This window comes from Amia ocellicauda, chromosome 23 (assembly GCF_036373705.1).
Source record: "Amia ocellicauda isolate fAmiCal2 chromosome 23, fAmiCal2.hap1, whole genome shotgun sequence".
NCBI lineage: Eukaryota > Metazoa > Chordata > Actinopteri > Amiiformes > Amiidae > Amia > Amia ocellicauda.
Genome location: NC_089872.1, coordinates 1,955,932 through 1,970,000, shown reverse-complemented (window position 1 = coordinate 1,970,000; position 14,069 = coordinate 1,955,932). Strand labels below are relative to the sequence as shown.

Below are 14,069 nucleotides of genomic sequence, written 5' to 3'. Positions count from 1 at the left end.
AAATCACTGCTGCCACCAATCCTCGAGAGCACTCCAAAGCACCCTACTCTAGCAAGTCAAACTTAAATTACTACAGAATTCTGCTGAGCCTTGAATTTTAAATTTACCTGTGCAGATCAGAGCAATGTCATGGTAGCTGAACAGACAAAAAGAATGACATGTTTATAAAGGAACCGTGATTAAAATCTGCCAAAACAGGCCTTACCACCCAGCAACACCTGTACACACATTCAGTGGGACACTCTAAAAAAACAACCATCTTCCAGGTGTTAATGCAGTGATGAGTAAATTAATCACAATTTATTAGAGTAAATGCTTGTTCTGTGTCAGTTGCTCCTGCCAAGATGTAGCCCTGATTTGTAATGGTTAGCACTGCAACTGGAAAGATATTTTCACTCTCACATGTCAGAAATGGCAATATTTGACTATGAAAGCTGCGCAACATCTAAATTTAGATCTCATACAATACTGCTCTTCTGCCAACCAAACAGTTAAAACTCAAATCACATCACTGCACATCACTGTTAGGCAGACAATGTATTTTCTTGGTTTATATAAGGCTGTCTGGCCAAGAAGTAGCTGTTTATTTTGGAATGCATGTAACATTATTTGCAAACCCTAAAAGTTGCACCTCTTAGCACAATCAAAAAGTGCAAAAGGGAAAAAATAAAAAGTAATCCTATAAATTTGAAGAGAACATATCAAAGCATAAGGCACTAAAGAAAAAGGCATTTCAACAATTTTATTAAAACATTTGCTGAACATTTCCAAGGGCTCTTAAGCATGCGGTCATAATCATCATCAATTAGTGTCTGTTAAGATTTTGTCATTGCTCTGAACCTAATAACCTTTTTAATTTGAACTCTTACTGGTCTGAAAATGCATTTTCACCTCCACAGACTTGACTACAGGTCACAGTGAAATGGAGCAGATGTGAGATTGGAAGGACATAGGCAAAGATATGGGTGTTTGAAAGCAGTAAAATGCTCATCGCGTGTTCTGACAGTACAGAGGCGGACTTCTCCCTGACAAATGACTGGCATGCTCTACAGTGATCTTTAGTCGGTTAGCCATCTGGTTCACAGTCAAAAAAGACTTAAGAGAATACTTTATTTTAGTACCACCTCAGAGTTTATATATAATAATAAAAAAGTAACAACTTCACAAAGGAAAGATTTTATTAAGAATGTCAACAATGATAAAAGTAACATTCATCATAATGCAAAACAGTCAAAATGTGCAATACTACAACTATAGATTTTTTTGATAAAAGAAAATGGAATTTTAATAACAGCTCAAAAGATTATCACTTCACTAGTAACAGCTGCATTAGTAAATCATTTTTTTATCTTTCTTCTGAGAAAGAGTGCTAACTGTTGTCATGGAAAAGAAAACAGGTGAAAACAATGCCTTGACCATTATTGTGAAGTGTTAGAGATGTTAAATGTATAAATACATCAAGCTAATGAATAACCATTCAAATAATATTACATTCAGTTAATTTAACACTTAAAATGGATGACCCATAATAAATACACATTACTGTATTCGAGATAAAGTGATATGAAGTGAGAACTACAAAGGTGCCCTTATAAAGAGCTTGTGTCTGGTGGCACAACCACAAACACTTATACCTTTTGAAACATCTGAAATGGTATTTTTAAATGAGCCAGTGAGCATTAATTATCTTGCCCTGTAAAACAAATGTTTCTAAAATACAATTACATTTTCTCCTGTGGAAATGACCTCTTTGATAGAAAAAGTAGATATCCAAAGATTTTTTTCTTTCCCTTGGTAAAGATTTCTAGTATAATTCAATTCAAGTCTCCCTCTAGTGGCTAAGATGCAGTCTACAATGCCAATTACACAAAGACCATTTGGAGAAAATGATTTTGCACAGGATGCCTGGACATTCAATTCCTCACACTACAACATTCCCTTTTTAAACAACTGCACAGCACAAATTAACATGATTGTTAAAAAGTATGAGAATGTCAGTGCTTTTGTTTCTGTTGATGACAGGCCATTCTTTAATTTTATTATTTTCAGCATTTAGACAGTTTTTGAGTTAATGCAGGCAAGAAAGCTTGGGTCAAAAATCTATAAAAAGGGAGGAATTTATTTTACAACAGGTTTGTCTTAGTGAGCATCTTCTACAAGTCAAGCAGTAATTCTCTGCATTTTAATCTTGCTTAAATATATTTAGGAAAAAACAAAAAAAACTTTGCTTTGCTTTTCAGTTCAACCCCTAAAGGGCAATTTGTTTGTTGGAAGAATAACAGATTTGAAGATGAGCTATAAGAGGGATAACTCACCCTAGCACAATCTCACAGCCTATAAAAAGAGAGGGGTAAATCCACAATTGCATTTTCTTTCTTTGCTATTGATAAGGAGACACTGAGAACATAAAAAATACTATGCACATTAAATTACACAGAATATAAAATAAATGCTGAGTAACAAAGGAATATAAAAATCTTTCTGAAGACAAGGTTTTGTTCAAAGTCGAACTACTACCTGCTGTGTGCTCTCCATCATAACACAATAACCACAACTGATAAACTAATTTGAAACCAGATGTGGTTTGAGCCTGCAGGCTTGTGACAAGTACCCCTTAAGTTTCTTCTGACAGGAAGATCAGGTAAACTACAGAGCGTGCCTAGTGTTTTGTAACAAAAACAGTAGATACTGAAAATAAAGAAAATAAACAAATGATAAACATGTTTGTTAATTCCTGTTCACTGAAGTAACTTATGAAAATAGAATCTTGTTGCTTTAAATTATAAAGTAAATAATAACAATAATACAAAGTTATTATCTTCCTCTTCCTATAGCAAATATTTTCAACACAAAGGTGAGTATTTGTATTTGGAAAATTGTTACCATAACAGGTGTCTCAATTTACTTTCAATGAAACTAAGAAGTTACATAGATAAAACAGTATGGTAAATCATGGAGAATAGCAGTTAGAGTTACACAAAATTGAAGCTTAAATCAATAAAACAAAAAATTCTAACACCTCGTCATTCTACCAAAGCCTTTAATTTAATTTGCAATTATAATATTCCATCTTCGATGGCACAGAGCATCGTTCTCCGAACAACATTACAGCTTGGTTGATAAATATTTTACTGCAGAATGACAAAGGCGGATAGAACAAGAGAGAGGGAAAAGAAGGTGGAAAGGGGGGTGGGGGGTGGCGGCAGATAGAAAGACAAGAAAAAGAGAGACAGAAGAGAAGCATATCCCATCATTCGTTGTTAAGAGTTTGAAGTAGCAATGAAGAGCGGTCTTGCCGAAGACACCAGGAATGGTAGAGGAAGGTTTCGGTTGGGAGGAAAAAGCCAGAAGGAACAACACAGACATCCTTTTGATTTGCTATTTGTTTGGTAGGGGGAGAGGGGTGGAGGAAATTCTTGATGGTTTAAGCCTAATGCAGAGAGAAAGACAAGAAAAACAAAACAAAACCACAGAAAAGATTAAGGCACCTTATCAGACACTGATAGAATCTCTTAGGAGGTGATCAAGGAAGATATGTACAAAAAATTAACTACACATCAACTACAGTCAAATTAAATTAAAAAGGGTTTTGAAGATTTGATTGCAAGTATTATTGCTACATAGCAAGATAGACTCCTAGATAGACTTAATTTTAAGTGTTAGTCAGTCAAAACAAAATATTTCAGGCAAGCTTTTAATAGAATGTGCACTGTTCTTGGTGTAAAGATTTACCCTGATATTAGTTTGTATAATTCAAATTATTCAATATTATGGTGTAAACAATTTTTTCACAGCTTATTTAGAAATTGTATTAGCAGGTTAAAGTTGGGCATGATGTAATGTATATTCTGTTGTATGTAGTTCTTCTATCAGATGGTTCGACCATTTACTTCAGAGTGATTTTCATGAATAGCTCTGGTTGATACCAACACAAGCTACAAATGGCTTAGAATTCTGAAATTGACTTTTTAGTTGCCTTATCATTAATTTTGATGAGAACAAGTGTGATAAAAGATGACATAGGTATACTTAATTCTTGCCAAATCACATTGTCCTGAGTTCAGTAGTATTCATATTAATTTAATTTCATTGTAGGCAGGTCTTGGCAATATCTGTGTATCTTGATATGTACAAGGCTGAGTTGCAGGCTGGGGAACAATGCCTCACAATTTGTGCAGATTTTTGCTGCCCTTTGGATCGTTGAATACCCGGGCAATTTGGAATTTATACACCTACTGCAAACAATGTCTTCCTGCTATAATACTGTGACACAGATTACTTCTAAATCCAATCCTAGCTCAAAATATAAGGCTGATCACCCTCTCCTCAAACCTATCTTTCAATTTGCAGCTTTTAATATTCTCAGTGTATTTTATTTTATTCTGTAAAGCACCTAAAAAACATAATGCCTTCTTAAGATTTTCTTGTGTCAAATAAAAGTATTAAAAAAAAAACAATTATCTTTCAGTATGCATGAGAAATTGCTCAAATTCTTATGCTCAGAATTACAGTTTAGAAATATGCTATAGTGCAATAGAGACTGTTTCTATTAATTTAAGACCAATTTACTCCTAGGCTCTCCAATAGTTCAGAATGCTCTTTTCTGTCCCTTCTAAATCTATCCATCTATCTGAATGCTTTGACCTATGGAAAAATACAGCAGCTGGGTTTAGAAAGGTCAAGCACACTCATTCCTGAATGATAAACTCTGGGCCACCACTGAGAAGAGAATAATTGTGCTAGGGTGGAACCCACCATCTAATCTTCGCGATTATTCTGCAAATATGATTCCTGTGTTTTAGGTTTCTACTTTACCTATGCTTACCTAAGATTCTAATAACTGTAAGGAACTAGAAAGCAGTTTTAATTTTGTTTAGTTTCCAAATTCAGTTTGTAAGGGGCAGCAAAAATCTTATAAGGAAAATTGATTGTGTTCATCAAAAGACCTTTTCTAAACCAACCATTAACTAAATAAACAATACATTAAAAATAGCAAATTAATGCTTATAATCTAGATTGTTTTTTTTCTCTATACTTTTGCAGCACTGGAAAAAAATATTACATAAAAAGAGGGAAAAACAGAACATGTCACATGTCTGTTTATATGTTGTAGCAAGCAGGAGTGTTTGGGGTATGGCAACACAACCCTTAAATTGATTGGAGTGGAGCTGCAGCAGATTAAGTGATTAAGCAAATTAACTCAGTTAGCCAGCCATGACGAACAGGGCCCTAAGGTCTATGCCTGCTACTTCCTTTGTATTTGGTTGTTGTACTGGACAGAACAGAACAGAAATACTTAGTTTTTGTTATTAAGATGATGAACAGAGCTCCTACAACAACCTCTATCAGCTTGAAAGGCTGAAAGGTTAATTTTGTTTTGGAGGAGGTCTTAATATTGCTTGTTTGTGTTTTCTTTCTACTTTTGTCAGGAAAAAAGACCCCTCTGCCCTTCCTCCAACAGAGTGTTTTTCAATAAATTAATTTGTTTTTGACTCCCAACAATGGTCTCCATGGTGTCTGAGCCCACTGTACAGTGAACCTGTTCACAATGTGCAATGAGATCTACAACACATGATTGTGTTTCCTCAGGTTATTGTGAATTAACAGGCTGTTCACAAGCAAATTAATTGTCTGTGTGCACCTTGGAATGCTCTCTCTCTTCTTAGCCTCCTATTTAGATATTAACCTAGATTTGTCATATTTTGACTATTTATGAAAACTCCAATACATTCAATCATTGGAAAACCAAAATAAAACAGAACCATGCATATTCAATATTTTAGCAAATATGCACAATTGTCATGATAGTCAATTTGAAATAAGTGATCAATTTTGTTATATTCCTGATGACTGGAGATCTGGCTATGTGCACACACAGTAAGATTAACAGACTCCGCAGTGAGTGTCTGATATTTTCAAAGCGTCTGTGTTGTAGGACTGTGATGAGTCAGGAAACTGTGTCATGAAGGGGCAGTACTGTACTCAGCACATCCTACCCAGTCAGTAGTAAGTTTGCTTATTCTGCAATGCAGGTGAAGTCAACCGTCATCCACAAACTGACCCAGTTCTAGATATGCAACAACCACCAAAATTAACCATACATGTACTGTTAATGTTTGGCTGAAATGGGATTTATTTCTTTAACCCAGTATTGATTATTGGCTGACTCAAGCAGATTTTCCTCTAGCAGTGGCCTGTACTGTGCAATGTTTTCCCCTCAATCCCCTAAATAGCTTCCCAGTCCCTGTTGATGAGTAGCATCCTTAAAAATCCTTAACATGTTTTTTTTTGCTTCATTAATTTAGAGTGAATTGCGTAAATTCTAAATAGAGTCTTATTTGAAATTTTCATGATTGAAAACTAAAGTGGCAATAAAGTAAAGAACTTTGCAAGGGGTGAATACTCTTGCAAGGCATTGTGTTGTGTGTGCATATATGTTTCTATTTTTGAAGACCAGTATGACAAACTTTTGAAGGTGCGTCTAATTATACACAGGGGTACATGTCTAAGGAAGTTACTCACAGCTTTGTTTGAGCTATATTTTCATATAGTCATGTTAAGTGCATTATCTGTAAGATGACTGATTTCTAAAGCTAGGACTAAATTTTCTCTTTTTTTTTTTTTTCCAGAGCAACAAAAAGAAAACAAAAAACAACAGATTGTTGAGCCCATTATGAACAGATCCCACCCCCACCCCACATCAGCCCTTCCAGCTGGACACAAGGACAATAAAGAGAGGGAGTACAATCCACGTTAAGAACACACCAAGTTTGATTGAAGGGCTGATTGGTTGTCATGGCCACATAAAATTATCACAAAAGGTTAACAGCACAAACAAGGAAAATGCAAAAAACAAAAAACAAAGAGGGAGGCACAGGGATTATTCAATACATGCACACTTGTTAGATGATGTATATGCGCGCACATGCACACACACATGCATTTTCATGGTGGCAAATATCAATACAATGTTTTTAACCATTTGCACTTATTTTCTTGTCTCTGCATTAATGGAACTCTTATTCAAATCAGTTACAGATTTGAAAGCCAGTCAAAGCTCTTGCAGTGTATTCCACAGCTGTAGTTAATATTAGCAACTGTAAGCTTAAGGAATCCACAACAAAATACATCAAAAATAAAGATCAAACTATGGAGGGTTCTCATAACTACACAACTAAGTATCAGATCTGCCAAAAAATTAAATATTTACTGTACCTATAACATAGGTTTGATTTTGTAAAATGTACAGATATAGGTGGTGTTTGTTTATTGATTGATTGATGCATTAATTTAAAATAATTGCTGTTTAAAACCAAATGCACAGTGAGTGCAGGAGTTACAGAAGGTCAGGTTTCAGGATGTGAATGGGATTAGGCAGCTCTTCTACTGACATCCAAAGTAAAGCAATCGTACAATTGTACTTCTAAAATACTGAAAATCAACTACCGTAGCACAGTTCATTAGGAAAGCTTGGAGAGCAGGTGATATTTTCAAGATTATTATGTAGTAATCTTTAAGAAAGAGGACAGATTTACATGACTCGGGTTACCTTACATGCTTTACAAAGTTCCAAAGTGATGAGATGTAATTTTCAACTGTCTTTAACTATCAGTTTATAATTAAGAAACATTACTGAAACATATCCTACTAGGGATACTATGCTCTTCCTTTTCTAAATACAAGTTTTCCCTGTGATAATTCATTATAAAATCATCAATGCTGATGTACTACAATAAACAGCACTATAAGTCAAGTTTATTTTGGAAGTGTTATCCAAGAATATTTCTCATATATATATAGTTATAGCTACAATTTGATGCGTTTCAGGGATTTAGCACTACAGATATCTAACCAAACACCATCATTACAACAAATTCTTTACTTTATTGGTCTGTTTCATGCCTTATGATCTGTTCCAAAGTAAACAATAATACCAGACATGACAGGAGTGTGTTCTTGTATTGAGAACTGTGTCCTATTCTGAATAGCTTCCTACCCTTACCCTAGGTTGCCCAATTGAACAAGTTTCCTATTTCCTAGAGCTTTCTATGGTTGATGACTTGACACTGATTCAAACGGCATTACCTAAAGCTTTTGAGGCTTTTAGATAAGGGTTACATTCAGGATCCAAAATTAGCACTCGACAGTCGCCAAATGCGGGTACATTTTGTCCTTGGCAAGTAAATTATGGAGACTACATGCCACACTGGCGGGTAGAAAAAAATAATTTCCTACATGCGCTAGAGAAAGCTGCTGGTTTGCAGTCACTTCAAATCTGCTGGATCTGCCACACTGCATGTGTCGTGCTCGTGCTTAGTACGTAAAGTTAATTGCGTCAGTCATCAAACACCATTTTATTTGTGATACAGTATCTAAAACCTGAGGTAGGCCTACTTGTTGGCAGTTTAAGCTAACCCAGCCATCATGTGGAGGTTTATTGTGGGAGTGGAGCCCCAACAAAGAAAAACAAAAACGTTCAGGCCGAGGAGACCACTCCTACCATGGCAAATGCAAGTGCCCCCTCGTCATCTCATCCACCGAAAATAATGAGGAACTTCTCTGAAACATGGCAATACAATGAAGGAGTTCCAAGAACATGGCTGGAGTTTAAGGAGGGGGTTATGTTTTGCAGTGTGTGTCGACACACACAGCACAGAGGCAATTCCTTCGTTGTTGGCACTACAACCATGAAACTGGAGAATATATTATTTCACGAGAGCTCACAATGTCACCGTGATTGCACGTCAGTCGCCAGGGCACAGTCTCTGCCCCTACAGGCTACCCCATCAGTAAAGACCCTCACAAAACTGTCTGACGCTACCGCTAAGAAGATGACCATCCTTTTCCGAACCGCACACGCCATTGCCAAGACAGCGAGACCCTATTCAGACTTCGAATAGATGTGCCAGTAAGTTGATTTAACATGTTGTTTTATAGTATAAAATATTACCCAGTACCCACCAAAGATCACTTTATCCACCTTATATATTAAGTTGTTAATTATCCTTCTTGCACTTAAAGGCGAATACCACTGAATTTATTCATATTAATGTGTTACACTTTAGTGTTGAAACAGTTTAATTAATATTTCTGCTTACAGTTAATATTACTACCATTATTACTGCACACTACTATACTATTGATTGAGATTCGCATACGAGACCAAGATGACATGCTAAATAATTAGCTTTGGCCACAGTAACTGAAATTGAATATATCTGGCACTCAAAAAAAGCCTGTCAGTGACCATACAAAAAATAAAAATAAAAATGGATGGCTGATGAACGATTCTAGTATTTAAGGTCAAATACGTAAGGTTGAAGTACAGCACACTGAGCCCTTCACAGCTTGCCTCAGGAGTGTGTACATGCATGATTATGCCACAGAATATAGATGACACTTGCAGAAAATCATTACAAGTTCCACACAACACTTGGTCATTTATTATGCACACCAGAAAAATATCTATTTATTTTCAGAAACACTATTCCTTTATATCCTACCTTACAGGGCATCAGTATTTAATAATGTGACAACAAATATTACTGAACAGATATTGAAATTGACAAGAAATTCAATGCAATTCTGTATGTGATTGTTAACCTTTACATTTCTATATTGGTAACACACACTTGTGAATCTTATCTCTTATGTATTGCTTCTTTGTATTGTGTTAAATTAAAGAACAATGAAAAATACCAGAACCAGCTCAACAATAATTATTTTTACAAAGGAACTGTTACATGCTTTATCATATGAGGGTAACTACTCAAGACCACAGAATGCACCGGATTGTTGTAAGGATAGAGTTATAAATGTCAGCCGTAGGCTACAGCAGGTGCCATTGAAGAGGAGCATTACCAGAAAGGTTTAATAAAATAAGAGCTTTATGCAGTAAATAAATAGCAGCAAGGAGTGAGGGTTAATGGTGATATAAGGCATACACTTAAACATCACACTTGGATTGTGCAAGCATTATAAAATAAAGTAATTAAAACACAGCAGGGCAGCACATGCTCTGGTGAGGGGATTGGGGAGATGAACTAGAGCTGGAGTGCATCTTGGGAAAAGGTCAAACATGGCTATTGCAGAGCCCTTCTAGGCTCAACTTCTAAAATGCTTGTCAAGTCAGCTTGTTGCAACCAAGGCCCTAATTCAAAAGCAGGTCTCCAGGTTTTTTTAAACAGTGCCTCTTTCAAATGTTCTTAGTAACAGACTGATAATTTAATAGTGACTGACTTCCTCCGAGTTAAACACAGATTACAGGGGATAACAGAAAACAAAGATCAATTTAACAAAACAAAAAAAAACATAAATCTACACTGCAAAGGGAAGCTCTGTAGACTTATTTCCAAGATGCACAACTGAAAGTACTGTCTGACACAATGTTTTTTTCTCTTCCTGCTAAAAAGCCATCAGAAACCCCAATAAAGCTATTTGGTATCACAACAAGCAAAATTATAAAAATGAGAAAACAAAAGATAGCCAGTAGCTAAACAGGTAATAAAAAAAACAGTAAGTGGATGCCAGGACATACAATCAGCACTGAATATTGTAAATCTTTGCTCAGAAAGCTTTTGAAGGACACTGAAGATCGAAAGACTAGGGTGGTGTACTGCTGAGAATGATCCCCCGTGTTTGAAATGCAGATCAAGAAGTGCAAAATCAAACAATTAACAGCATTAACAACATAAAGAAGAAATAGAAAAACAACAAAAACTACAGTCATACATTTGAAAAACAGAAAAATATTATTCATAAAATAAAAGCTAAGAGAAAACATGACACTGGCTCAAAACCAGAAAAAAGTATGTGAGCAAAGGGGATGAAGCTCACTGATTGGAGAAACAAACCTGTGGTGCTGTGTGAAGAGAATCAGACAGATTCTTTGCTATGATTATTTCCACAGTCACTTATCCCAAGTATTTATACAGTGAAAAATGTAATTACTTTATTATTAATTCACACTCCATTAATATAATGACACATAACCTCCTTCAGCCATATTTATATACAGAAGGAATACATGGGGTGAATTTTAAAAATATACACAACACAGTACCCTTTCAGGATTAGATTTAATGTCATTGGGCCAATTGCAACCAACTGAAAGCAGCATACTCACTATGGATGATCCTGTGTGTAGTATGGAGCTCCATTCTAAACTAGTAAGGAGCACTTCCAATTAATGTGGCTGCAGAAATAATTCCCCAGTTCTGTAAATGTAAACTATTAATGTTCTCTATTGCAGAGAACACAAAGTAACAGCTGCTGTGCTCTAGAGAATACTACAGCACAGGACTATAGTGTAACTCCTTCTATAGACTTAGAATGTTAATATGGTACTGATGGAGCACATTTGAAAGTCTAATATTGGACAATACAGCTTAATATTTCTAGAATGCACACACAAATGCATACACACACACATACATACATAAATATAAATGTACTACAAATAACACTGCCAATGTGTTCACTAACTTTCAGTCTGTATCAATGAAAAGCAGTGCTTATTTCATTTAATTTCACGCCACATGGGATAAAATGATAATTTATAACATTTTTCATGGCATCGCACTTGGTATAATCTTTGCTAAGGTAATCAGAGCTCTGATATGGAGTATTTTAGCTTTTAGCTAACATTCTATGATGATTAAGTATAAATATCGATCTATAGAACACTACTATAAAAGTATAACTACAATAACTATAACTATAATATGGTTATTATATAGTGATAAGCAGCAACAAAGTATAAATAATAACACTAATATGGATTTATTGCTAAACAATGATGACATAATTCTACTACTACTACTTATACTGCTACTCATAATTTGATTATGTACTGCTGAACAATATAATGATAATTTTAAAGCAGCAACAATAAATGTAGTACTTTCAACGTGAATGAAGTATTAAAGAAGGAACATAGCCTAATATTGACGGTATCTAGTTATAGTATATCCAATAGGAATGCATGGGAAGGGTTATGCATGTATTTCCATATTTTGTGTGTTTTTTGTCTAGTGTGGATTTACATTTTCCCCTTTGCTCACATGCAGTGTAGGTAGCTCTGAAAGTTTGTTGCAATTGACCCATTGTGTTTTCTGTTAATGTTGTTGCATTTTTTGTTTGTTTTCATTTTCTGTTAATGTCATTGTGTTTTCTAGTTAGTTCTGTTTGTTATTTAGTTTATTATTCTTTTCCTACTTGTTATTATTATTTGTTATTAGTATTATTATATGGTGCTGCGGTTCAATTTACATATGTTGGTTTAAAATTGGTTGTTTTCTCTCTATATTAGTTTTGTATATCAGGGACACTAAGCTTTATACATTTTATAAACAAAATTATACACCTGATATTTGCACTGCATTATTATACAGGCAAAAACTAGGTACATTCCTTTATAACTACATTTCCTTGTTGACAACTCTACTTTTAATTCAATTAACCCTAAAACTATATTTAACTTCCATAAAAGAATGAAAAAACAAAATCATCCAAGTCTCTTAGGGTTTTATCAGTTATTCCAGTGTAACATGTTCCTAATTAATGTGGTCTACTGATCCTTTGCTATGCACAATACAGCAAAGAACAATAAGAGTTTAATAACACAGTGATCTCTGTTTTATTTATAATAAGAAAACAATGAAATTGCATAGTCTCACACTGATCTTTCAGGGTGCTAATTTAAGAGTGTTTTATAATTAGATTCCTATTTAGGGGAAATAAATGTCTTAATTCAGCCATTCATTCTAGCCAAATCTATAGTTATAATCCCAAAATGGATGTCTTTAATAATTTCAACAGTGGGAGAGCAGTACACCAGCCTGGTCTTACAGAGCTGCAATGTCCTCCAGTCTGCTTGACTGGTCTTGGATTACAGTGAAGTGGAATTGTACTCACCCCATTCCATTCTACTCCCATACTCACTTCCTCCCCGCCTTCAGAACCGCTCTCATACTTGACGCTGCCCCCCAGGCTGTCCCGGCTCCTCCTGCGCTCGGAGCCATCGCCATCCTTCAGGATCTCCACCACCCGCGTCTGGTTGATGGGGTCGATGCCCTGGCAGAGAGAGAGACACCCAGACAGTACTCAGGCTCAGTACCTCTCTCATGTAAGCACACCTGCACTTCAAGAACCATATACCTTCACAGCACATTGTTTATAAGTGACATTCTTCATTGATCAATAAGTAACATGTATCGCCAGTGTTTACAAATTAGAGATTGATGGTGACGTTTATATTAATTATTATTCATACAGTGAAACAAAGACTTCAAGGACATCACTGCATGTCCCATTACAGTGAATGCCATTTACAGTGAAGTACCATAATCACGCTGAATATTACAGACAACAGACAAAAGTAAAACATGCCATACACCGTTCCAGCAATAACAGTGTGTTCTATTAAGAGAACCCCAGTCACAACCCATTACCCTGTTAAGTTGCACAACTGTATTTACCCTTAATTATTGAATACCAATAATAATTAATAACCATTAACTTGATTGGAGCTTTCTAGATCATAATTCTATTGTCACTTTTAATAATAAAAAAAGCCTGAATAGTTATTGGTACCAAGTGCTTAATCTTGTAGGGGTAGTCTGGAGGCATCAACCTTTGGCATCAAACTCTAGTCCTCAGATGGTAATATCCCACATTAATTATACTGTGGTCTTAATGTAAAATGCTTTTGTTTGTGTGAATTTGTTCACAGAGTGTGCAGAGTGTCTATGGATACAAAGCGACTTACTGTGGTACTCTGGATTCCAGGCGAGCCAGAAAGAGAGAAAGGCAATATGAGATTATCTGATGCAAAAAGTGCTTACTCTACACACACACAAATACATCTGCTATAATATATATACATCTGCTATAATATATATATATATACATCTGCTATAATATATATATATATATATTTCTTAAAAGTAAGATGACTATGGGTATTACTCTTGCCAAAAACATGTAAAGCATCATGCTTCATCATTCTCTGCAGTTTGACTTTTAATGATAAATAATTGCAAAAAGTATAAAATTTCTGAAGTGGTCTC

The 14,069-nt window shown here is 35.3% G+C and overlaps 1 protein-coding gene across 5 annotated transcripts in view; it reads right to left on the bottom strand.

Moving 5' to 3' along the window:
* klc1b (kinesin light chain 1b) overlaps positions 1-14,069 on the bottom strand; it is an 86,978-nt gene that overhangs the window by 27,810 nt on the left and 45,099 nt on the right. For 2 of the 5 annotated variants that reach the window (XM_066697097.1, XM_066697098.1), the window contains exon 13: positions 12,916-13,074. In XM_066697097.1, the coding sequence (XP_066553194.1) occupies positions 12,916-13,074 (159 nt within the window). Of the gene's footprint in view, positions 3,431-12,915; positions 13,075-14,069 lie in introns of all 5 variants that reach the window. The other 3 variants (XM_066697100.1, XM_066697101.1, XM_066697099.1) reach the window with 3 other exon arrangements.